At 41.5% G+C, this 27,645-nt stretch overlaps 1 protein-coding gene and 1 long non-coding RNA gene across 2 annotated transcripts in view; one reads left to right on the forward strand and one right to left on the reverse strand.

Moving 5' to 3' along the window:
* Nucleotides 1-630: 630 nt before the first annotated feature.
* On the forward strand, nt 631-4,939 carry LOC132508344 (uncharacterized). Its single transcript, XR_009536543.1, has 3 exons — nt 631-1,666; nt 3,003-3,787; nt 3,880-4,939. It is a non-coding gene; the product is annotated as an uncharacterized LOC132508344 (long non-coding RNA).
* The window catches only part of UBE2W (ubiquitin conjugating enzyme E2 W), a 111,865-nt gene continuing 86,523 nt past the window's right edge, over nt 2,304-27,645 (reverse strand). The window contains exon 6 of the mRNA XM_060128476.1: nt 2,304-2,460. Within this exon, the coding sequence (XP_059984459.1) occupies nt 2,336-2,460 (125 nt within the window). The 3' untranslated portion in view covers nt 2,304-2,335. The remainder of the gene's footprint in view (nt 2,461-27,645) is intronic.

Genomic DNA, 27,645 nt, shown 5'->3' on the forward strand with positions numbered 1-27,645 from the left:
CCGACGCAGCCGCTCTCGCTCCCCAGCCTGCCCGGCGCGCGCGCCCCCGGCCCCCGCAGACCCGCGCCGCGTGCCGGCGCCGGCCCTCCCTCCCTTCTTCCTTTCGCAGGTCCGCCGCCGAGCGCGGCCATTGTTCGCGGCGCCGCTCCCGCCCCCTGGCGGCCGGACGGCCGCCGCAGCGGCGGCCGCTACAGGCGCTGCGGTGCTGGCGCCGGCAGGCCGGGCCGCGGGGCGAGGGGCCATCCCACGGGGCCTTGGGAAGGAAGGCGAGGGAACGCCCAAGGACTGCGCCCCGTCCGCAGTCTCCGGGTCTCCGGCCCGGCTCCCCGCCCCCTCGGCTGCAAAGGGTGGGCCTGGGGCAGCCTCTTCCACACCTGCACTCGGCAAATGCCTCCCCCGCCCAATTGAACCTCTGCTCTTTCCAGGTGGTGTCCGCACCCCGATTCCCCGCCCGTACCTTCCCCAGGCTCTCTCGCTGCCCCCCTTTGCTCTGCTGGGGGCGCGCGACCATCCCGCGTCTGCTCCGGCCGCCACTGTGCGAAGCACGGTTTAGCGGATCCTGCACCTTTCCAGCCTGGGAGGAGGAGGGGGAAGGGGGGGAAAGGGGAGGGGGTTAGCGCCACTGTCTCGCCCGGAAAACACTAGGGATCAGTAATCACCTGCACTCCAAGATCCGCAGCGTGGCCAGACAGCCTCCTCAGCCAAAAAAATCATAAAAAAGAAACCCTTCGAACCAAAAAGGAGGATCATCTTAGAACAGTGCCCTAGATTCTAGATTGTTGAGGCAGGAGTGCCAGAAAACTCGAATTACTTCTTGAGTCGTCCTGGTTTTGATGTGGGTTACTGATGTCTGGATAACTTTAACCCAGTTAAGCCCAGTGAAATTCAACACTCCATTTAGTAAATGGCATCATAAATAATGTGGCAATAAAGTAAGTGTAGAAATAGGATTATTACTGTGTTTTCACAAATTTATCCATTTGCATTATTATTCCCAGGGTTGCTTCCCAGTGTCGATTCTCCACCTGAGAAATGTCTACCAGGCCTGTGATTTCAGTCATCACGTAAAACCGATAGTTCTCCTGAACAGCTGGGAAGACAGTATAGCACAGTGGTTAAAAGCAAAGGCGTTCGAATTAGATAACCAGGCCAGGTTATCCACTTACTAAGTAGGAGACCATGGACATGTTACTTACCCAATGAGTCAGTTTATTCTTTTGTTCAACAGGAGATAACATGTGATAACATGTATTTAAATGTGATAGTATGTATAAAGCCCTTTAAGTAGGACCTGGCATGCGCTAAATCTCCCATGGAAAGAGATCAGCTACCTGCTACATTTTCCTCCTGGAACTCTTTCCGATGCTCCTTCCCTCTTTTCACATCTGCCAATTCCCTCAAACTTAACGTGGTGCATCCTCCCTAAATCTGCATCAGTCCTTGATTAATGACTTCTAGCTCAAGCCTAGCATTCAAATACTTGTTGAATGAAAGAGTACATGCCCTTCACACCAGCGGTATCAAAGGACAAGCCTCCCACATCTGTGCCTTTCCTGGGCTACTCACTCTCCCTGCATTCCATCCTCCTTTCACCCAATGAGCAAGTCGTCCTTCAGATCATTCCGAAATCACCTCCTTGAAAGCATTCTCTACCTCCTCTGAGCAGGTCAGTGCTGTTGTTCTCTCTCTTCTGACATAGTAGGTACATTAGAGTGTTTTTGAGCCTGATTCCACATGCCAAACAGTACATTCTTTAAGGCCAGGCTCTGTAGCTCATTCATCTTTGTCGTCCCAGCATCCAAGAGCTAGGGGGTGGAAGTAAATGCTTTTGGAATAAATAGATGAGTTTATGCTTTTAGAAATGACTCTGAAGTGTTCAGAAATGTCATTCCCTCTTATTCAGGTCATTAAAGTTAATTGAAAACTTTATCTCCACTGTAACTTTTCTTATAACGGATTTTAAGTCTCTGGTTATCCACTTGCTAACTAGGAGACCTAGGGCGTGTTACATTTAAACCCCAAATAGAATGAATTTTTATTTTTTGTTATTTTTTTCCAGCTGACCTGCCTGGGCACCCCCAGCCCTGGAGCCACAGCGTCCCGGCCCACCCACCAACCCTTAGAATGAATTTTTATTTTTTTAATTTTTGAATTTTAATTATTTATTTTGGCTGCATTGGGTCTTCATTGCTGCATGCAGGCTTTTCTCTAGTTGTGGCGAGCAGGGGCTACTCTTCGTTGCGGTGCGCGGGCATGGGCTTCAGTAGTTGCAGCACACGGGCCCTAGAGTTCTCGGGCTTCAGTAGTTGTGGCTCTCGGGCTCTAGAGGGCAGGCTCAGTAGTTGTGGCGCACGGGATTAGTTGCTCCGCGGCATGTAGGGTCTTCCTGGACCAGGGATCGAACCCGTGTCCCCTGCATTGGCAGGTGGATTCTTAACCACCGCGCCACCAGGGAAGTCCCTAGGATGAATTTTTAGAAGCCATAATTATCAGAGAGAAAATTGTTTTGGAGCTTGAATCAGCACTTTCAATTGCTCAAGGTGTGTAGATAGCATCAGGACATGAAATCACCTGAGTGGCATGGAAATCCACATGTCAATCTATGATCTTGGGATTTAACTTTGAAATGAGATGTTAGTGTAGGAGTTGAAAAAAACAGATATTTAAAGAGGTGTGGTCCTATTAGAAGCTGATTAAAACAAAGCAACAGATTTATCCATGTGTCTTTACCAGGAACCATTGAAGTCAAATATTCAACCATCAGAAAAGGATAATGCTTTCAAATTCATCAGGGTCAGGTTTGAGCAATTTGAATAGGACAGATTCTAGAACCACAAAACATGATTTCTCTTCCAGCTATGTCCTCTCTTTTCTTATAACAACCCCTTCCTGACATCTATTTTCCTGTAAAATTCATCTCGTCCCCCAGCACCCACTGTATGTTACTCTCTTTTACATATATCTAAACATTTTTATCACTACACATTATTTGTTTCTTCCAGTATACCTCAGCTCCTTGAAGACAAGAACAAAGATTTCCCCCATCTTTTCCTCTCCAGCATCTAGCACAGTGCCTGTGGTGATCAACAAATGCTGGCTGAATGAATGGATTAGTGAATTTGACAAACATTACTGAGTACCTACTATATACCAAGTACTAGTCACAGCCCAGGGATATATAGCAATGAAAATAATCGGCAAAGTCTTCGTCCCCATGAAACTTACAGAGAAATGAGTGAATAGACAAATGTGTGATAAAAAACACTTCCCAGTCCTTTACCTATATTAGAATACCATTCTGGAAATTTCCAGTGTATCTGCCTGCTCACTAATATATCAGTTGCTTGGGACTCAATTTTTTTTTCATAATAATGAGGTCAAAATAGTTACTAGAGTATCAGCTACCTAAACACTGTACTAAAAAGCAGTAGAAGTAAATTACATTGCAAATATAATCATTAAGAGTAAGGAAACAAAATTTTATTTAATAAAGTGTACAGAGGTTCTTTTAAGTCTTATCAAACATATTGCTCAATAAATATTTTGAATAATCCATTAAGTATTGATTTTTTAACCAATTTAGATACAACAGCTGGTTCTCTAATGCCATCTTTACCAAATTTATCATTGCAATATTAGAAGCTGGAGGCAAAAGAGGAATCAACTCCTCCTATCCCCCAAAAAAGAAATGGTTATGCAATTCCTGATGAGTATAAGTTTCTTGAAAATGGTTAACATTTTTTGCTATGTAATAGAGGATAAGATGATGTGGGCAAAATTTTGATATGTGGCACAGAATCTGGGTTAGATGATTTGGTGAAATATAAGGACTGGGCATGTGATGGAACATTTAAATATAGTGCAGATATGTGCTATCAGTTATATACCTTACATGTATTAATAACAAATGGCAGCGTCCCTCATCTGTTCGTTTTACTTCCAGGGAAAGCTGAAGAGACTTACAGCAGATTTTAATGAATCTATGTCCCACATTAGATCCTGAATCCTCAATGACCGAATTTGAGAAAGCAAGTATCATCGCTTTCTCTACCATATACCTGAATACAACTATAACTGGCCGTTCATTTCGTATGGCAAAAAACATTTACCACAAAATCATTGATATTGGAGAAAAGTTGCACTATGAAACAGGTGCCGAATTTAACACAAAAATTAAATGCACTAAGTGTTCGCATTTCTTCCAGTCAGTGACGTTATCGATGGCTTTATTGAGCTCAGGGGACAATGATTTGCCCCAAGAGTTGACTTTTTATTTTGAAACACACTACATTGGAGAAGAAAGAGGCCGAGGGCCCCAAAGGTGCAGAGTTGAACCCACATTTCTCTCAGAACTTTGGAACATCTGTCAACGGACATGTGACAACACACCAAGAACACACAACAGTGTAGAAGACTTTCACAACACAAATATGCACTGACAAACATGCATCCTATGACTTCCCTGGTGGCGCAGTGGTTAAGAATCCGCTTGTCAGAGCAGGGGACACGGGTTCAAGCCCTGGTCTGGGAAGATCCCACATGCCGCAGAGCAACTAAGCCCGCACGTGCTGCAAACACTGAAGTCCGTGCGCCTAGAGCCCGTGCTCTGCAGCAAGAGAAGCCACCACAGATGAGAAGCCCGCGCGCAGCAATGAAGACCCAACGCAGCCTAAATAAATAAATAAATATTAAAAGAAATCTAATGTAATCTTGGCATGCATTAATAAAAGTTGATTTAAAAAAAAACAAATATGCATCCTAGTATTTGGAAACTGATACCTCTCAATAAAGGAAGAAATATTAGCAAAAAGGAAGATGCAATGCTGAACAAGGAGACAAATCAAGAAGAAAAAAATAGTATAAGATACTCTGAACAAAACACTTGGAAGGCAAGTGCTTAGGTACAACCTAGAAAATAAAATCAGTTATTTGTGAAGTATTGCCATGCATCTACACACGTTTTAAATACAACTATTTTGTATTTTGCAATAAAGTCTTTTTAATTTTGTTATTCATTTCTCATGTTTTATGTTTATGTCCTCTTTGATGTCCCATTTTATTTTTCGTGATTTTATGTTTTATGGCAAATTTGCCTTATGGCCAACTAGTTGTGCCGTAAAAATGTTTGCAACAAAGATGCTTACAGTGACAATACCAGACCCAGAGAAATCCATACATCTGGTATTAGAAATGTTGGTATGAATAGTAAAGAAAAACAGTTTTCTCATTAAGTTAGTGTCCAGAGAACCAGAAAATTGGTTGATAGTGTGGGGAAAATTTCAGAGAGAGAATTTATAATTTGGCTTTATTCCACCATTGTTACCCTAAATTTCTGATACTTTTCTTTGTGCCCTGTTTATAATTATTTAAATTTCCTTGCAATGGAATAACTGTGTAACATCTCTGAACACAGGGGGTGGGGGGGTGGCAGGTGTTGCTTCTTAAATAAGTTCAATTCTTTCTTCCAACACTTATTTTGTGTCTGTTTTGAAAGACCTCCTTTAGCAATCACCTCGTTGTCTGTCTTTCCTTATTGTCACCCCCATCCCCTTTTCAAAAGACTTCATTATTCTTTCTCCCTTCCCATTTATAAAGGAAGACAAAAACTGAACATTCCAGCTATTTATACCTTCTCATTCTTTCATCTCTTTGGTAACTGTTGATGACATTCTGAATTAGTAGTATGTGGTAGTTATAATAAACCATCCCCACAGAATTCCCTGGCAGTCTAGTGGTTTGGACTTGGTGCTTTCACTGCCCTGTCCTGGGTTCAATCCCTGGTCGGGGGAACTAAGAATCCCACAAGCAGTGCAGCGTGTAAATAAGTGAATCAATAAACATTCCCCAAATTAGTGGTTTAAAACAACAGTGGTTTATTTAGTTCAGGCACTTTGGGCAAGGCTCAATGACTTGTCCTTACTCCCTGCAGTATCCGCTAGGGCAGCTCACAGGCTGGGAGCCCGAATCACGTAAGGACGCACTCACTCACACCTGTGGTTGATGCTGGCCATCTACTGGGACCTCGTCTGGGGCTGTCAGCCAGAACACCTACCTGTGGCCTGTGGAGCTTCTTGGCTTCCTCAAAGCATGGTGGCTGGGTTCCAAACAACAGGAAGTCAAGGACACTATTAAGGCCTGGGCCCAGAAGCAGGCGCAGATGTGCTGCAAATTCTGCCATATTCTGTTGGTCAGATAGTCACAGGGCCCACATTCAAGGCAAGACCTGACTCCGACCCTCCATGGCAGGCATGTCAAAGAACTTTAGGGTCACATTTAAAACTCCGCACATTCACTGAAATACATTACCTTGTCTTTTCACTCTATTGCTCTTGCGTTAAAATAAAGGTGACATTGAAAATTTCCTTCCGTGGACACCTGGGTCTGCGTGAATCAAAACAGCTTCTTCACCCATCAAACACCTCCCTCAACTACTGAAGACAGCTGCACACCTGAATGATGGAGATCACAGAAACCAGGTTCCAGAGGACTTCACACACTTTTCTAGTCCACTCTCCTCCCTAGGTCAAGGGGGAGGCTTCGAGCAACTTAGGCAGTCAACAGCTGCAGCAGCAGAAGAGAGGAGGGGGTAGGTTGGACGCTGGAGGAGAGGCCCAGGCAGTAACGTGTGATGGTACATTTAGTCACGCTGTGTTTCTATGCAGTTGGCAGTGCGCCGTGCTGCCAGGGAGGGACCAGCAGAAGGCAGCCAGACAAGGTCAGGCCGACTGGCAACATCAGGAGTGCACATCACCCAGGGCACAGGCTGTTCCTTCCTCTCCCAGCCCCACCCCTGTATCACCGGCAGACGCAAGTCATTTGTTCATTTACTAATTCAATGTACATGTCTGTGACTGGGGCTACCCCAAAATATGGAAGCTTGGCATATTGAATATTTTAAGCTGAAGGAACTTGAGAGAGAAACAGCATGTACAAGACTTTCTGACCTTCCCCTGGAACAGGTCATATGTGAGATGTGTCCTCCCTCTATACCCAGAGGTAAGGAGTATCCTTATCTCACAAAGATGAAAGGACACAGAGAGGAATCCGCATGAACAGGCCTTGCTAAGTTTCAGCCAGTTTATTCCACTGACCTCATAACCTCTGTCCCATCACATCTTTCCCCCACTTTCCACTCTTCATCAAAACGAGCTTAAAAGCACGCAAGTTTAATTGCTTCTTTGGGTCCTCATTTCCTTATGAAGACTTCTGTGTCACATAAAATTTGCATCAAATAAACTTGCTTTTCTCTTGTTAATCTGTCTTGTATTAGAGGGGTCCCAGGTGAGAACTTAGAAGGGTAGAGGGAAAAGATTTATTTCCTCCCCTCCACCTGCCAGTGACAGTGACATCTGTTGGGGTGTTAAGATCGTCTGGTGCCACTCTGGACCCCTGCTGCTGTGTAGGGCCAGAGGATTTGTCTGCCTCATCAGCCCAAGTTCCAGCATGTTTCCCTCTGATGCTGAAAACTTGGCCTCTGTGCACCAGTGCCAAACCGAATCTCAGAGACAGGGTTTTGGGTGAGGTAGAAAAGAATAGCTTTATTGCTTTGCCAGGCAAAGGGGGGCATAGCGGGCTCGTGCCCTCAAAAATTGTGTGTTCCAACCCAGGGGGATATGGTGAGGAGTTTTATAACAATGGTTCAAGGGTGGGGTTGCTGATAAGGATCGGGGTGTGTGCAGGGCCTGTGCTCCTTTAATCTGGCCTCGGGTGGTCTCCTGATGCGTTTCTGTGGTTCTCAAGGTTATCAAACTGGGATCTTCTCTGGAATGAAGAATGCTTCATCAAGTAGTTAACATCTTCCATTTGTTGGGGGTTTTAGGAATGTAGAAGAGCTTAAAGATATTGTCATGTGTATCCCTTGAGGACCAGGACAAGGACCCTGCCCCAAGGCTGCACTATTGTTTCTTTTGAGTGTTCCTCCCTTGTCTCCACATCTCCTCCCTTCCGTGTTTAGCAACTGTTTGAACCTTTGGAACTCAGGAAAGGTCATGGAGGCTAAAGCCTATCCCCTACAAACAAGAAACGGGAGACAGAGAAAGGCTTCCATGCCCAGGATCCCCACAGGGTTCTGCTGAGTTTAACCTCCATCCTGCCACCTGCCTTCCAATACACACACACACACACACCCCATTTCTTAAGACCTGATACACGACTTCTATCCAGTACCTTCTAGCCTCTAAGCCCAGGGATGTACCTGCCCTGCATCCTCATCTCTCCAGATGTCTTCCCTTAGGGCAGTCCCAGCTGTCCGTGGATAATAAATCACTGTGACCTCAAAGCCTGGCTACTCCAACCTCCTCACCCCAACTTTGACCACCAAACTTTACTGAGTTTGAATGGCGTTTTCCATTCCTCCTCAGAGCCATTCCAACCTTTTGGGACCCTATGCTCCTAGCTCCCTAATTTGCCTGCAATTGCACTGAGGAGTGTGCCCTTGACCTTCCAAGAGTCACACTGGCAGGACCACCACTAGACTAAACACTGTGGAAGGTAAAGGAGACACAACTTCTTTACATAAACCCACTTAAACATTCCAATCATCAGGGACTTCCCTGGTTGTCCAGTAGTTAACACTCCATGCTGCTCCCAATGCAACGGGCCCAGGTTCGATCCCTGGTCAGGGAAATAGATCCCTCACACCGCAACTAAAAATCCTGCTTGCCGCAACTGAAAAAACAAAATCCCACATGCCACAACTAACACCCGGCACAGTCAAATAAATAAAGAAATATTAAAAAAAAAAAAAAAAACAGGGACTTTGCTGGTGACGCAGTGGTTAAGAATCCACCTGCCAATGCAGGGGACACGGGTTCGAGCCCTGTTCCGGGAAGATGCCACGGAGCAACTAAGCCCGTGTCCCACAGCTGCTGAGCCTGCACTCTGGAGCCCATGAGCCACAACTACTGAGCTCGTATGCCACAACTACTGAAGCCCACGTGCCTAGAGCCCGTGCTCTGCAACAAGAGAAGCCACTGCGATGAGAAGCCCGCGCACCGTAACAATGAGTAGCCTCCGCTCGCCACAACTAGAGAAAGTCCGTGCGCAGCAACCAAGACCCAACACAGCCGAAAAAACAGCAAATCACATTTCTTCATTCTCTCCATCTGAGTGGCCCAAACGGCAGGGTTTCACCAATATGGCTGGGGCTCAGTGCATGGGGCTCCCACATCAAGGACTTGGAAACTTCTCTTCTGCATCCTCTGACCATATTTTACCACTCTTGTGTGTATGGCTTTGGGTTCCCAGCAAAGGGAGTTGAACCAAGGGACCTTGACCCTTTTGTCAATCTTTATCTTAACTAACCTGACTATTGCCCCAAGGGGCTGCAGGTCAGGTTTCTCATTGTAAACTTTGCTTTCCAGTTTTTAAAATGTCTCCAAACTGGGTAAATAAAGCTGACTGGTTTGGGAGTCCCATTGGCCTGCCCAACCTTTGACAGTGCAGTGGTAAGATCTTTGTTTTAACCCCATCAATGTCAGTTTTATGCGACCCATTTTTATATAACCATCTAAATCTTTCCACCCTACTGGGATGAGTTCCATGACTCTTTCGTCTCTTTGTTTCCCCCCATCAATATTTCCTTCATTCACCTTATTTCTTAATAACAATTTTAAAGTTTTCATCTTCCTAACACCAGTCCCTTGACTCTTCCCTCTGCCTCTCCCCATTCTCTTGTTAATTAACCTAACGTTTTTATAGGCATCTGTAAGACCCGTGAGGAGAAGCTAAGGTAGCAAATTCCAGACTGTTGCTCGATTATGCAACACTAAGGTTACATGAGGTGCCAAGGCAAAAGGGGCCCCCTTAACCACAACATTCACCGTGACTCAGGTGATGGGCGTAGTCAGCAGGTGAGTATACTAGAATGAAGCCAGTCCCACGTGGTTTGCAGATGAAGCATATCGGCTGCTTCATCTGGAGTGTTCCACTGGTGTTTTCAGAGGGAGTTAGGCCGTCTCCCTTCTCAGGGTAAACAGATATTGTAGTGGCTATTATCCCGTTCACAAGGCTGGCTGTTCCCTCAGAAACAACCTGCTTTGTGTCTAGGTCAAGTATAATTATCTGTCCTTGTTCTGTTGATTAAAACAATGCACACCCTAAAAGTTGAGAATTACGTTTGATTTGACGGACTTGCTGAGGACTTGGCCTGGAAGACAGCCTCTCAGATGACTCTGAGGGACTGCCCTGAAGAGGTGAGGCAGGAGCCAGGATATAGAGGAGTTTTTGCAAGAAACCAGGTAGTAGGAACATCAAAAGATTACTGTTAATTAAAGAAAAACAGGGACTTCCCTGGTGGTCCAGTGGTTCAGGAAGATGCAAGAGTCTGAGTTCATTTAAATTATTCCTTGAATACGGACCTTATCAAGGAAAAAAATGTTGCCTGCCATTTCGGTAAACAAAGGATGTTGCAGCGGCCAAGCCATCACATGACAGCTGCCTGATGGTGAGCCCTGAGGGAACTCAGGATGGAAATAGGATGCCTGCCATCCAACACTGCAGCCACCACCAACCCCCCCATAGTGCACCCTGAGGTGACTCAGGATGAGAAAACACAGGATACTGGCCCCAGAGAGCTGAGGTGCACATCAAAGGAACGATTTCAGTGAGCCCGGACTCTTGCATCTTCCCATAGAAAAGTGCTAAACTCCTTAACTTGAGATATCTGGTTTTCTTTCATTAACAGTAATCTTTTGATGTTCTGACTACCTGGTCTTTGTTGCAAAAACTCCTGTATATCCTGGCTCCCCCCTTACCTCTTCAGAACAGTCTCCCAGAGCTATCTGAGATACTGTGTCCTGGGCTTAAGTCCTCAGTTTTGTCTGCCAAATAAAACACAATTCTCAGCGTTTAGGTTGTGCTTTTTTTTTTTCAGTCGACAGGCTTAACTATCTAGGGACAGTATCCTGCTTTTGTCATCCTGAATCCCGTGGGAGGGCGGGGCGGATGGCTGCAGCCGCTGAGGACTTGCTTGATGGCCAGCATATCCTTTGTTTACTATGGCAGGTGACCTTCTTCGTCCACAGATCAATAGTGAGCTCTGGGTCCTGGCTGAACCCAAACAGGCTCTCCCCTCTGCCTCCTTCAAAACCAGACATTCCCCCTAAATTACTCTCACACTCCATTCTAGTAAAGGTGCTTCAAGAAGCTGTGGATACCGACCTACAAAATGAGGTTTTGTCACACTGTACTCCCTGCTTGCAGTAGCTTCTTGGCTGTACCCTCCCCAGCATGGAGGTGGGAGTATGAGGCTGAAAGTTCTAAACCTTTAGCCAAGACTTGGTTTTTCTGGTGACCGACCTACCTCCTGTAGTTATCTAGGGGCCCCAGCTACTAGTCATCTCATTAACAGACAAAAAAACCAAAAAAGAGACACACACTTCACTCAGGAGATTCCAAGGGACTTAGAAGCTCTTGTGTCAGGAAAGACTAAATAGTATAATAAAAGATGATCCTACACCCCTATCATTCAGGAAATAACAAGGATTTTAGGAGCTCTGTGTCAGAAACTCGGGGCCCAGACCAAATATATATTTCTTATTATGTTACAAGTTCCTTTATGAGAATGTTTCAAATGTACCCCTCTGGGTGGACACAGTTCCATAAGCACAAGTGTTACTAAGGAGACATCACCTTTGTGCCAAGAAAAGAGTGAGCAGAAGAGGCACTGGATCTCCAGACCTACTGAGCCCTCAGCTAGGGCTTTGTGAATGGGCAGCCTGAAACGTAACCACTCTGTCTCTAGGCTGCGGGCTCAGTCAATTGCCTGAAGCCAGCTGGTTGCTTACTTAACACCCTTAGGTCAGAAATGATCTAAGCCTTCCAATCCCACTCCCAAGTTGGTGCCATTTTTCCACTTTTATCCAGTGAGTAAGCGTCTGTGTCTCCCCCTTATAGAACAAAAGGAATTAAAACACTCATCACTGGATCCTATCAGGTCAGTTTTTCCAGCACTTCTTTTAGCAGCAGTCTCAATGGGTACTGTCAGAATTATCCTTGGATCCCCTAAATTCAGAATACAAAGCCAGAGCCAGTCGAAAACAGGATTAACAATAACGAGTATGGAATCTTTTGACCAAATTCCAGACCATAAATAGGACTGATCCAGAAAGCATGTACTATAATTCCATGGAATCATTTCAACAGACATTAATAGATGTTATGTGAGGAATGGATTCTTTGATTAAATGTCTAAGAAGCTGTGAGTTCAACAAAGTTAAAGAAGCTTCTTTAGTGAAGACTTTCTCAGAGGCTTTCTTCTGTCAATATAGATGAAGTCTCCAAGAAGGGATAGGTTATGCTCTGTTTCCCAAACTTATTTGACTCTAAGACCTTTTTGGCAGGGAGCACATCCATGGAGCACATTTTGGGAAACATTTAGGCACGGTTGAAATTCACACAGAGGGACTCTGCCTGTAGGTGGAGCTAAAGGCTCCAGTTCCCAGCTAGGAACTGGAAGATTACAGGTAAAATAAGAAAGGCTAGTGGGAAGCAGCCGCATAGCACAGGGAGATCAGCACGGTGATTTGTGACCGCCTGGAGGGGTGGGATAGGAAGGGTGGGAGGGAGGGAGACGCAAGAGGGAAGAGATATGAGAACATATGTATATGTATAACTGATTCACTTTGCTATAAAGCAGAAACTAACACACCATTGTAAACCAATTATACTCCAATAAAGATGTTTTAAAAAATCTCAAAAAAAACAAAAACCAAAAAAAAAAAAGAAAGGCTATTACATTGCTAATTCCTGCCCACCCCATCTTTAATCATCAATGGATCATTTTTTAAAATAAACTTTATTTTTTAGAGCAGTTTTAGATTCACAGCAAAACTGAGCAGGAGGTACAGAGGTTTCCCATGTACCCCTGCCCCCCACACGCACAGCCTTGCCACTGTCCACACCCCCCACCTGAACCAACACCCTGTTTACATTTGTGACAGCTGATGGAGCTGCACCAACACAGCATCATCACTCAGAGTCCGTAGTTTACATGAGGGTTCACTGTTCGTGTTGTACTTTCTATGGGTTTGGCCAAAGGTATAATGACATACATTCCACCAACTGACCCTATTTTTGTAGGTCTTTCTCTCCAGTCTCTCGTACTCCATTTTCTTAATTCTAAGATCTAAAACGTCATCTTGAAATGACTATTGACAGCCCAGTGTCTAAAAATTATGTTTAATGCTTTAAAGCGGGGTTAGCAAACTACAGCCTATGGGTCAAAAATGGCCTGCTGCCTGTTTTTGTAAATAAAGTTTCTCTAAAATACAGTCACACACTTTCATGTACATATTGTCTACGGCTGCCTTTTTTTTTTTTTACATCTTTATTGGAGTATAATTGCTTTACAATGGTGTGTTAGTTTCTGCTTTATAACAAAGTGAATCAGTTATACATATACATATGTTCCCATATCTCTTCCCTCTTGCGTCTCCCTCCCTCCCACCCTTCCTATCCCACCCCTCCAGGCGGTCACAAAGCACCGAGCTGATCTCCCTGTGCTATGCGGCTGCTTCCCACTAGCTATTTTACATTTGGTAGTGTACATATGGCCATGCCACTCTCCAGCTTTGTCACAGCTTACCCTTCCCCCTCCCCATATCCTCAAGTCCATTCTCTAGTAGGTCTGTGGCTTTATTCCTGTCTTACCCCTAGGTTCTTCATGACATTTTTTTTCTTTTTTTTTTCTTTTTTTTTTTAACATCTTTATTGGAGTATAATTGCTTTACAATGGTATGTTAGTTTCAGCTTCACAACAAAATGAATCAGTTATATATATACATATATTCCCATATCTCTTCCCGCTTGCGTCTCCCTCCCTCCCACCCTGCCTATTCCACCCCTCCAGGCGGTCACAAAGCACCGAGCTGATCTCCCTGTGCTATGCGGCTGCTTCCCACTAGCTAACTACCTTACTTTTGGTAGTGTATATATGTCCATGCCTCTTTATCGCTTTGTCACCGTTTACCCTTCCCCCTCCCCATAGCCTCAAGTCCATTCTCTAGTAAGTCTGTGTCTTTATTCCTGTTTCACCCCTAGGTTTTTCATGACATTTTTTTTAAAATTCCATATATATGTGTTAGCATACGGTATTTGTCTCTCTCTTTCTGACTTACTTCACTCTGTATGACAGGCTCTAGGTCCATCCACCTCATTACAAATAGCTCAATTTCGTTTCTTTTTATGGCTGAGTAATATTCCATTGTATATATGTGCCACATCATCTTTATCCATTCATCTGAAGATGGGCACTTAGGTTGTTTCCATCTCTGGGCTATTGTAAATAGAGCTGCAATGAACATTTTGGTACATGACTCTTTTTGAATTATGGTTTTCTCAGGGTATATGCCAAGTAGTGGGATTGCTGGGTCATATGGTAGTTCTATTTGTAGTTTTTAAGGAACCTCCATACTGTTCTCCATAGTGGCTGTACCAATTCACATTCCCACCAACAGTGCAAGAGTGTTCCCTTTTCTCCACACCCTCTCAAGCATTTGTTGTTTATAGATTTTCTGATGATGCCCATTCTAACTGGTGTGAGGTGATAACGCACTGAAGTTTTGATTTGCATTTCTCAAATAATTAGTGATGTTGTGCAGCTTCTCATGTGCTTCTTGGCCATCTGTATGTCTTCTCTGGACAAATGTCTATTTAGGTCTTCTGCCCATTTTTGGATTGGGTTTTTTGCTTTTTTAATATTGAGCTGCATGAGCTGTTTATATATTTTGGAGATTAATCCTTTGTCCATTGATTCGTTTGCAAATATTTTCTCCCATTCTGAGGGTTGTCCTTTCATCTTGTTTATGGTTTCCTTTGCTGTGCAAAAGCTTTGAAGTTTCATTAGGTCCCATTTGTTTATTTTTGCTTTTATTTCCATTACTCTAGGAGGTGGATCAAAAAAGAGCTTGCTGTGATTATGTCAAAGACTGTTCTTCCTATGTTTTCCTCTATGAGTTTTATAGTGTCCGGTCTAACATTTAGGTCTCTAATCCATTTTGAGTTGATTTTTGTGTATGGTGTTAGGGAGTGTTCTAATTTCATTCTTTTACATGTAGCTGTCCAGTTTTCCCAGCACAACTTATTGAAGAGACTGTCTTTTCTCCATTGTATATCCTTCCCTCCTTTGTCATAGATTAGTTGACCATAGGTGTGTGGGCTTACCTCTGGACTTTCTATCTTGTTCCACTGATCTATATTCCTGTTTTTGTGCCAGTACCATACTGTCTTGATTACTGTAGCTTTGTAGTACAGTCTGAAGTCAGGGAGTGTGATTCCTCCAGCTCTGCTTTTTTCCCTCAAGACTGTTTTGGCTATTCAGGGTCTTTTTTGTCTCTATACAAATTTTAAGATTTTTTGTTCTAGTTCTGTAAAAAATGCTATTGGTAATTTCATAGGGATTGCATTGAATCTGTAGATTGTTTTGGGTAGTATAGTCATTTTCACAATATTGATTCTTCCAATCCAAGAACATGGTATATCTCTCCATCTGTTGGTATCATCTTTAATTTCTTTCATCAGTGTCTTATAGTTTTCTGCATGCAGGCCTTTTGTCTCCCTGGGTAGATTTATTCCCAGGTACTTTATTCTTTTTGCTGCAATGGTAAATGGGAGTATTTCCTTAATTTCTCTTTCAGATTTTTCATCCTTAGTGTATAGGAATGCAAGAGATTTCTGTGTATTAATTTTGTATCCTTCAACTTTACCAAACTCATTGATTAGCTCTAGGAGTTTTCTGGGGGCATCTTTAGGATTCTCTATGTATAGTATCATTTCATCTGCAAACAGTGGCAGTTTTACTTCTTCTTTTCCAATTTGTATTCCTTTTATTTCTTTTTCTTCTCTGATTGCTGTGGCTGGGACTTCCAAAACTATGTTGAATAATAGTGGTGAGAGTGGACATCTTTGTCTTGTTCCTGATCTTAGAGGAAATGCTTTCAGTTTTTCACCATTTAGAATGATGTTTGCTGTGGGTTTGTCATATATGGTCTGTATTATGTTGAGGTAGGTTTCCTCTATGTCCACTTTCTGGAGAGTTTTTGTCATAAATCGATGTTGAATTTTGTCAAAAGTTTTTTCTGCATCTATTGAGATGATCATATGGTTTTTATTCTTCAATTTGTTAATATGGTTTATCACATTGATTGATTTGTGTATATTGAAGAATCCTTACATTCCTGGGATAAATCCCACTTGATCACGGTGTATGATCCTTTTAATGTGTTGTTGGATTCTGTTTGCTAGTGTTTTGTTGAAGATTTTTGCATCTATATTCATCAATGATATTGGTCTGTAATTTTCTTTTTTTGTAGTATCTTTGTCTGGTTTTGGTATCAAGGTGATGGTGGCCTTATAGAATGAGTTTGGGAGTGTTCCTTCCTCTGCAATTTTTTGGAAGACTTTGAGAAGGATGGGTGTTAGCTCTTCTCTAAATGTTTGATAGAATTCACCTGTGAAGCCATCTGGTCCTGGACTTTTGTTTGTTGGAAGATTTTTAATCACAGTTTCAATTTCATTACTTGTGTTGGGTCTGTTCATATTTTCTATTTCTTCCTACTTCAGTCTTGGAAGTTTATACCTTTCTAAGAATTTGGTCATTTCTTCCAGGTTGTCCATTTTATTGGCATAGAGTTGCTATAGTAGTCTCTTAGGATTTGTATTTCTGTGGTGTCTGTTGTAACTTCTCCTTTTTCATTTCTAATTTTATTGATTTGAGTCCTCCCCCTCTTTTTCTTCATGAGTCTGGCTAATGGTTTATCAATTTTGCTTATCTTCTCTAAGAACCAGCTTTTAGTTTTATTGATCTTTGCTACTGTTTTCTTTGTTTCTATTTCGTTTATTTCTGCTCTGATCTTTATGATTTCTTTCCTTCTGGGTTTTCTTTCCTTCTGGGTTTTCTTTTTCCTTCTTTCTCTAGTTCTTTTGGTGTAAGGTTAGATTGTTTATTTGAGATTTTTTCTTCTTTCTTGAGGTAGGCTTGTATAGCTATAAACTTCCCTCTTAGAACTGCTTTTGTTGCATCCTATAGGTTTTGGATCGTCGTGTTTTCATTGTCATTTGTCTCTAGGTATTTTTTGATTTCCTCTTCGATTTCTTCAGTGATACCTTGATTATTTAGTAACGTATTGTTTAGCCTCCATGTGTTTGTGTTTTTTACATTTTTTCCCCTTATAATTCATTTTTAATCTCATAGTGTTGTGGTCACAAACGATGCTTGATATGGTTTCAATTTTCTTAAATTTACTGAGGCTTGATTTGTGACCCAAGATGTGATCTATCCTGGAGAATGTTCCATGCGCACTTGAGAAGAAAGTGTAATCTGCTGTTTTTGGATGGAATGTCCTATAAATATCAATTAAATCTATCTGGTCTATTGTGTCATTTAAAGCTTCTGTTTCCTTATTTATTTTCATTTTGGATGATCTGTCCATTGGTGTAAGTGAGGTGTTAATGTTCCCCACTATTATTGTGTTACTATCGATTTCCTCTTTTATAGCTGTTAGCAGTTGCCTTATGTATTGAGGTGCTCCTATGTTGGGTGCATATATATTTATAATTGTTATATCTTCTCCTTGGATTGATCCCTTGATCATTATGTAGTGTCCTTCCTTGTCTCTTGTAACATTCTTTATTTTAAAGTCTATTTTATCTGATATGAGTATTGCTATTCCAGCTTTCTTTTGATTTCCATTTGCATGGAATATCTTTTTCCATCCCCTCACTTTCAGTCTGTATGTGTCCCTAGGTCTGAAGTGGGTCTCTTGGAGACCGCATATATATGGGTCTTGTTTTTGTATCCATTCGGCAAGCCTGTGTCTTTTGATTGGAGCATTTAATGCATTCACATTTAAGGTAATTATCAATATGGACGTTCCTACAACCATTTTCTGAATTGTTTTGGGTTTGTTTTTGTAGGTCTTTTTCTTCTCTGTGTTTCCCACTTAGAGAAGTTTCTTTAGCATTTGTTTTAGAGCTGGTTTGGTGGTGCTGAATTCTCTTAGCTTTTGATTGTCTGTAAAGCTTTTGATTTCTCCATCGAATCTGAATGAGGTCCTTGCAGGGTAGAGTTATCTTGGTTGTCGGTTCTTCCCTTTCATCACTTTAAGTATATCATGCCACTCCCTTCTGGCATGTAGAGTTTCTGCTGAGAAATCAGCTGTTAACCTTATAGGAGTTCCCTTGTATGTTATTTGTCGTTTTTCCCTTGCTGCTTTCAATGATTTTTCTTTGTCTTTAATTTTTGCCAGTTTGATTACTATGTGTCTCAGCGTGTTTCTCCTTGGGTTTTTCCTGTATGGGACTCTCTGAGCTTCCTGGACTTGGGTGGCTATTTCCTTTCCCATGTTAGGGAAGTTTTCAACTATAATCTCTTCCAATATTTTCTTGGGTCCTTTCTCTCTCTCTTCTCCTTCTGGTACCCCTATAATGTGAATGTTTTTGCACTTAATGTTGTCCCAGAGGTCTCTTAGGCTGTCTTCATTTCTTTTCATTCTTTTTTCTTTATTCTGTTCCGCAGCAGTGAATTCCACCATTCTGTCTTCCAGGTCACTTATCCGTTCTTCTGCCTCAGTTCTTCTGCTATTGATTCCTTCTAGTGTAGTTTTCATTTCAGTTATTGTATTGCTCATCTCTGTTTGTTTGTTCTTTAATTCTTCTAGGTCTTTGTTAAACATTTCTTGCATCTTCTCAATCTTTGCCTCCATTCTTTTTCTGAGGTCCTGGTTCATCTTCACTCTCATTATTCTGAATTCTTTTTCTGGAAGTTTGCCTAGCTCCACTTCATTTAGTTGTTTTTCTGGGGTTTTATCTTGTTCCTTCATCTAGTACTTAGCCCTCTGCCTTTTCATCCTGTCTATCTTTCTGTGAATGTGGTTTTTGTTCCACAGGCTGCAGGATTGTAGTTCTTCTTGCTTCTGCTCCATGTTCCATTTTTGAATTAAAGAAAAGAAGCAGCAAATTCCACAGCACTGTATATAGCATGTAGTGTTATACATTAGAGAGTGGACCCAGGCAGTGTGTATAAATTTACATAGTAAAAGGGTAGAAAAGTAGCTAAAAACATAGGGACCAGACTGTTTATATTCATTACCCTCAAGGGCTGGGAGAAAAGGGACAGGAAGGGAGAAACTTTTACCTTAGTTCATTCATTCACTCATTCATTTGAAAAGCATGCACTGAGGAATAATTATATTCCAGGTGGGAGGAAAACAATGACAAGTAATAAGCAAGTAGACAAAGAACTTGAAAAGAAAGGCAGGAATATATAAAATAAGAAGGAAGAAGGAAGAGAGGGAAGGGGAATGGAGGGGAAATAAAAACAAGTTCTAGCACAGCATAAGGGTAGTATTTTGTCCTGTCTATTAGAGGGTGAGCTCAGGTTATATGTGTATATGGAGAACAGGAGGGAATGGAGGGGTGGGGTGGGGGGAGGAAGAAGGTGAACTTCAGAGGACTAGAAACAAAGGCAATGAAAGGAATAAAAAGGTGACTGGGAATGAGACTGGGACCAGGGCAGTGGTGCTAGTTTAGACAACAATGTCAGAGAAATGACATTGAAGCTGAGGAAATGAACGCTGAGAAGAGATATGCAGAGAGCTTCAAGAAGTGTGGTTTGTGTACCAAAACATAGACACCTCTTCAACATCTTCAGCAAGCACCTACCACTCTTGAAAAAAAATTTTAAAACCAGTAAAACATTTCAAATACTTTATAAAAAATTAAGAAAATGTTTACTTGTAGAAATTCTTTGGCCTGTGGAGTGTCAATCTCATTCCCTCAGGGAAACAATATGCTAAGTGGTGTTGGGTTCCTACACAAGACGGCAAAAAGCTATTGCAGCCCACTTTGCCATGCGTAGTGGACTGATGGTGGCTGCTGAAAAGACATGTCCTTGTCCTAATCCCTAAAGAGTGAACATTATCTTTTATAACAAAAGATGTGATAGAGGTAAGGATCTTGAAAGGAGGAACTTATCCTGGATTATCAGGGTGGGACCTAAATGCAATTATAAGGGTTGGGGGAGTTTGGGAACAGACACACTGAAGACAGTATACAGAAGCGAAGGAACGCTTGGGACATCGCCCCGCCCTCCACCCCAAGAGGTGGAAGAGGCAAGGAAGCGTTCTCCCCTGGAGTCACCAGAGGGACAATGGTCCTGCCAACACCTTGATTTTGGACTTCTGACTTCAGAACTGTAAGATAATAAATTTATGTTGTTTTAAGCCACGAAGTTTGTGATAATTTGTTACAGCAGCCATAGGAAATTCATACACGATGATTACAGTAAAGTTAAAATACCAAAACTTAAAACAGAATACTATAAAATTGAATGAGAACTCTTTAATGCATCTTAATGAGGAAGGAGCAGGTTGAATTAATAATGACTGACATTTATAGATAATTTACTAGAAGCACTTTAATGTATTAGCTGATTTAAGTCTTACAACAATGCTCTAAAGTAAGTAATTATTATCCTTTCTTAGTACAGAGGTACAGAGGTACTAAGCCCACGCACCACAACGAAGAGTAGTCCCCATTCTCTGCAACTAGAGAAAGCCCACGGGCAGCAACGAAGACCTAACGCAGCCAAAAATAAATTAATTTTAAAAAATAATGCTAAAAAAATACATAAACAACAAGGACCCACTGTATAGCACAGGGAACTATATTCTATATTTTGTAATAACCTGTAATGGAAAAGAAGCTGAAAAAGAATATATGTGTGTGTGTGTGTGTGTGTGTGTGTGTGTGTGTGTATAAAACCGAATTACTTTGCTGTACACCTGAAACTAACACAATATTGTACATCAACTATACTTCAATAAAAATTTGTTTAAAAATCTGCTCTAAACATTCAAGAGCAGGTTTTTGTGTGGACATAAGTTTTCAACTTCTTTGCATAAACACCAAGAAGAGTGATTGCTGGATCATATGGCAATATGTTATTTAGTTTGTAAGGAACCACCAAACTGCCTTCCAAAGTGGCTGTATCATTTGTATTCCCACTAGCAATAAATGAGAATTCCTATTGTTCCACAGCTTGTCAGCATTTGGTGTTGTCAGTGCTTTGGATTTTAGCTAATTCTAATTAAGTGGTGCATAGTGGTATTAATATCACATTGTTGTCTCTTTTTTTTTTTTTTTTTTTTTTTGGCTGCACCAGGTCTTAGCTGCAATATGTGGACTTCTTTGTTGCAGCACGTGAACTCTTAGTTGTGGCATGCATGCGGGATCTAGTTCCCTGACGAAGGATTGAACCGAGGCCCCCTGCATTGGGAGCGCAGGGTCTTACCCACTGGACCACCAGGGAAGTCCCTCACTGTTGTCTTAATGTGACATTCTCCTATGACCTAAGATGCTGAATCACACTGCTTTTTTATGCTTGATTTCAATCCAAGGTTAAAGTTATCTCTGAGAAGTGGAATTATGGGTGGTTTTATTATCTTTACAATTATTTGCACTTTACTTTCCTGCACCTGTAGCAGTTTACCAACTGTATTAAAAGTTATAAGAGAAAAAATTATTTTTAAGACTTGGAATTTATGACTTTTCTAACTGGTCTGTTACCTTCTTTCTTTTTAAAAGTTAATACTAATCTAGTTGATATGCTAAATTATTTATTTTATGAATCACTATAAATCATTTGATTTATTAATTAAGGATCCTAAATATTGACGCCAAGATAAAAGTTTTATAATTTCAAGTTATCCATTTTTACAGTTGAGCACGACATCTCAAAATCAGATGATTAGGAACGTCTTCTAATAATCACCTGGTGTTCACTACAGTGAGCTTCTGTTTTTGTGACTTTTCTAATACGTACAGAATCACTTTCTTCTAGTAACATATTTTATTTTATTATCTATTTTTGTTGGCCACGCTGTGTGGCTTGCAGTATCTCAGTACCCTGACCAGGGATTGAACCCGGGCCATGGCAGTGAAATCCTGGACTCCTAACCTCTAGGCCACCAGGGAACTTCCCCTTCTAGTATTTTATTTTATTATTTTTTTTTTACCATGCTGCGCAGCATGTGGGATCTTACTTCCCTGACCAGGGATCAAACCCGTGCCCCCTGCATTGGAAGTTCGGAGTCTTAACCACTGGACCACCAGGGAAGTCCCCCACTATATTGCTATGTGAAGATAATGATGCATAATGTATATAATCTCAATTATCATAAGTTGAATTTTGAAAATTACTTCTAGGTTACTAATTCTAGCACAAATCCTGTCATTCTCAATTGTACTCCTCAAGTAATATATTGTCTAGTGTCTATCATAGAGCTATATTTTATGTAAGCTCTAGGATATTTAGCACAGTTTTAATAATTTATAAGATTCAATTAGCATCCTATATTTAACCTATCTTGTCTAAGATTTATTATAAAACAGTAAAAACTTGAAAATGTGCTTGAATTAGCATTTAGTAGTATCTTTGCTGGTTTTACTGAAGTGTTGAATAACAGGTCACCTCCAGCCCTTTGTTTTTGAATTGTTAGATCCTAGAAATAAATCCATTTTAAGTGACACGTCATTCTATGCAAGCTCATAATTAGTTTTCTATTTTAACATATTACATACAGGAACTTTATATGTCATACCATTTTTACCTTCAAATCTATTGCTTGAATGGAACTTAAATCATTATGCAACTTAATATATCATTTATATCCCATAATGGTAATCATAAATGTGTTTGTGTATTAGACACCTAACCATTCTCTTTGTTTTTTTTTTGGCCTCACCACACAGCATGCGGGATCCTAGTTCCCCGACCAGGGATCAAAACCACGCCCCTCCTGCACTGGAAGCGTGGAGTCCCAACCACTGGACCACCAGGGACGTCCCATATCCATCGTTTTAAATAGTAGAATTCAAGTGAATTGAGGACAAACACATATAATTCACCTCTAAAATATACAATGAATATCTCTATGAAACATCTCTTATCAATACCTTATGATGTCTCTTATCAATATCTTTCAAACATTCCTCAATAGAAAATACAATTGATGATAAAATATAGGTTAATACTGACTTTGTTAACAAAATGCCAGAAAGCAGGTTTTACTCTGTCAAGTTGAGTAGATTGAGTCCCAACAAACATAATAAAAGAAAAAAAATAGCTTTCCATCACCATTTAAGCATCACTTAGCAAATATTTATTTTCTTTCCAATAGTGAAAAAATGCTCATATAAGGTACAAAAGGCCTAGGGGAAGTGTAGAAATGTGGGAAAAGTGGGCTAAAGAAAATGTGGTATATATACATATACACAATGGAATATTATTGAACCATAAAAAAGAAGGAAGCCTTGCCATTTGTGACAACATGGATGGAACTTGAGGGCATTATGCTAAGTGAAATAAGCGAGAAAGACAAATACCATGTAATTTCACTTATATTTGAAGTCTAAAAAAGGAAACGAAAAAAAATTCCCAAACTCAGACTGAGAACAGATTGGTGGTTGCCCGAGGGCGGGGAGGAGGTGGGGTAGGCAAAATGGGTGAAGGGGGAGTCCAAAGGTACAAACCTCCAGTTATAAAACAAGTCCTGGGGATGTAATGTATGATACAGTGACTATAGTTAATAATACTGTGTTGTATATTTGAAAGCTGCTAAAAGAGTAAATCTTAAAATTTCTCATCACAATAAAAATAATTTGTAAATATGTGTGCTGATGGATATTAACCAGACTTTTTGTGTTTATCCTTTTGGAATATATACAATATATACAAATATCGAACCGTATATTGTACACTTGAAACTAATATAATATGTCAATTATACCTGGAAAAAAAAAAAAAGCTTAGACATAAGCCACTGAAACCTGGATGGCAGGGCTTTCCTCAGCTGCTACGTCTCTCCCCACTCGCCAGATATTTTATATTCATATACAACCTCACAGGTTGGAATATTTTAGATAAGTACACACACAAATGGCAATCTGCTATCTGCCATTTGGGCAATACGAACATCCTGCAGTGGACCGTTGTAGGTAGATGTCTTCTGCCCATTCAGTACCCCAACCTCATTCTCATTGTGTTTGGATACTCCTTGCCAATTTCACGTGGTCCTGATGGGGCTGTAAACTCACTGCCACAGGGGCAGCCACGAGACCCAGACTTGTCAAAGTACCTGGTACCCCCAGGCTCAGTGATGACTGAGGGGTGTTGCAGACATAAGATCCAAAAAAGAACAAGCAGAGTCCACTTTAAGATGGCTTTACAAACACTGGGAAAGGGTTTTCTTGGGGCTGCGAAGCTGGGAAGTATAGCTGTCAGTGACCTTCTTGCTCACCATTTGGGGAGAATTTGTAGAATAAAAGCCAAGCAGAGCTGGGAGGGGAAGACAGAGCCCTGACTACCACCACCTTTGAGCCCTGTTTCCAGTTTTTCTGAAGCCAGTGCCACCTCTGATGCTCTGGTTTTATAAACCAACTAATCCCTTTTAGCTTAAGTTAGTTTTACTTGCAAACAGATATAGCCCTAATACAAAGCCCGGGTCTAGCTTGAAACATGGAGAAATGGGAAGGATGTTTGCAAACATTAAAAATTATCTGAATTGCTTCTCAGACTTTTGGCTAAGATCAAGTGTAAAAATAATCAAAAATTCTTTTTTGATGACTGGGGAGATTTGTCACTGATCTCAAAACAATTCTCTCAACTAAAATCCCATATTTATTCTAAATAGGAATTGTATTTCCTCTTAATTTTTAGTTAGCAGTTTAAATAACTTCCTCTCTTTCTGCAAGAGAATTAAAGTTTGTACATATTGTTGTTGTTCCCTTGTTGTATTATTCTCCCAGACAAGTATTTACACTCCTGATACTGAGTTACAGCTGAAAATTACTTTGTCTCTGTCCTTCTGGAAAAGAAGGAGAAATAACATTGCTCATAACCTAAGAAACTTGGAAATGCGTTAAACCAGTCATCCTCAGATGATTCTGGCTCTGTGTCAGAATCGTCTGGGAGAGCTTTATTCCCCTAAAATATGAATTCTGGCTCCATTCCAAATCTTACTGGAAGGAGACTGAGTTGAATTGATTTAACACTCAGCAATGCTATAGTGAAAGAAGTTATAATTTTTTCTTAAAGAGACAGAGATATAAAACATTATCTCTTCCGTCGCTGGGCAGCATCCACGAGCTCATGAAAATCTGTTCAGCTTTGTGAATAGAGGAAGACTGAGCTACAGATGTAATTCCGGGAGCATCAAAATGAGAATAATGAGAATACACACATATATATTTCTACAAATATTCTACGGCTTTGTTCTGTAATGCAATGAAGTTGCTTGGAAAGAGTTTGATCCTCTTGACACTTGCCTTTTGGGCTTTCTGTGGTGGGCATAGAGTTTGGGATTCATTTTTCCTCACTACTTAGGCAATGCTCTCTTGAATATTCCACCCTAGGCCCAGGAATTACAGGCTTTTCCACTCTGGCTGGTGAGAACACAAACTCTTCCCAGCTTTTCATGATCTCTGGGAGTTGCTCTTTTTGGGCCGTTCCTTCCCCAGCCCCAGATGGGTTCCTCACACGCTGAGGACTTGCTGGCTGCCACCAGCAAGTGGTACTGGAGCTCTCTCCACGGTGCTTCTGCTCCCCAGAGCTTGGACCTGACATCTCTCGCTACCCTGGGCCTCCCCTGCCTTCCAGCTTTGTCTCCTCACACCAGGAGGCTGCTGGGCTCCACCTGGTTCCCCTCTCTGCACAGCAGCCTGGAAACACTCGCCAGGCAGAAAGCTGTGCTGAGTGTAGGGTTTGCCACATCCGTTTCCCTTCTCTCAGGACCACTTCCTTTCTTGCCTGAGAGCCCATGTTTTGGAAACCATCGTTTCATATATTTCATCTAGCTTTTTAGTTCTTTCCATTCTTTTCTGTTCTTTTACTTCTTTAAATTGATCCTGGCTACTTCATCTTGGCTGAAGAAGTTTGTGACTTTTAAAAAAGACATTCTACTTTGGCAAAGTGGTGGGGGACAGTAGCAGGGGCTTCCTCTTGGCCTTAGCCAATATGGTGGCTTTGACCGCACCACTCCTGATGGACTCGTATAAGGTTTACTTCAACTGCCATCTAAGTCAATCCCAGGTATACATCCAGGTATGGGGGAGTAACCACAGAGCAGGGTCACAGACCCAGTGGACCCACTGTAAACTAGAAGTTGCCAAGGACCCTATTTATTTCTTGACACCCCCATGTATGACCTCTCTGATAGGGCAGCCATGATGACATTTCAGGCTTCTTCTGTCCAGCAGTCCAAGAAATGTCTGGGTATCCTCCTTTCCTCACTGTATAATCACCTGACTAACTAACTGTAGGTAACTTCGGTGAAGAACTGGGGGCATCGTTATAGGATATGGAAGCAGACTAAGTGTCCATATACAGATGGATGGATAAAGAAGATGTCACACACACACACACACACACACACACACACAAAATGGAATACTACTCAATCATAAGAATGAAATTTTGCCATTTGCAACAACATGGATGAATTTGGAGGGTATTATGCTTAGTGAGATAAGTCAGAGAAAGGCAAATACTGTATGCTATCACTTATGAGGAATCTAAATAATAAACTAGTGAATATAACAAAATAAGTAGCAGACTTACAGATAAAGAGAACAAACTAAAGGAGAGAGGGAGGGGGAGGGGCAAGATATGGGTAGGGTATTATTAAGAATAATATGCCAACAAATTGAATAAACTAGGAGAAATGGTTAAATTCCTAGAAACATATAACCTGCCAAGACTTGAATCATGAAGGAATAGAAAATCTGAGCAGATCAATAATGAGTAAGGAGATTGGTTCAGTAACCAAAGTCTCCCAACCAAAAAAAAAAAAAACCTGGGACCAAATGGTTTCTTTGGTGAATTCTGCTAAATATTTAAAGAAGAATTAATGCTGATCCTCTCAAACTCTTCCAAAAATTGAAGAGGGAATACTCCCAAACTCAATTTTATGGGGCCGCCATTACCCTGATACTAAAGCCAGATAAGGACACTACAAGATATAAAGCTACAGGCCAACATCACTGATGAATACAGATATAAAAATCCTCAAGAAGGGGCTTCCCTGGTGGCACAGTGGTTAAGAATCTGCCTGCCAATGCAGGGGACACAGGTTCGAGCCCTGGTCCAGGAAGATCCCACATGCCGCGGAGCAACTAAGCCTGTGTGCCACAACTACTAAGGCTGTGTGCCACAACTACTGAAGCCTGCGCGCCTAGAAGCTATGCTCTGCAACGAAAAGCCACTGCAATGAGAAGCCCACGCACTGCAACGGAGAGTAGCCCCCGCTCACCGCAACTAGAGAATGACCGCGTGCAGCAACAAAGACCCAGCGCAGCAAAAAATAAATAAATAAAAAATAAATAAATTTATTTAAAAATTAAGATAAAAAATAGAACTACCACATGATCCAACAATTCCACTTCTGGGTATATATCCAAAGGAAATTAAATCAGGATCTCAAGGAGATATCTGCACTCCCATGATCACTGTAGCATTATTCACAATCACCAAGACGTGGAAACAACATAAATGTCCCTCTATAGATGAATGGACAAAGAAATTGTGATATATGTGTGTGTGTGTATATATATATATATATATATAATGGAATCTTTTCCACCCAAAACAAA

This window comes from Lagenorhynchus albirostris, chromosome 17 (assembly GCF_949774975.1).
Source record: "Lagenorhynchus albirostris chromosome 17, mLagAlb1.1, whole genome shotgun sequence".
Lineage (NCBI taxonomy): Eukaryota > Metazoa > Chordata > Mammalia > Artiodactyla > Delphinidae > Lagenorhynchus > Lagenorhynchus albirostris.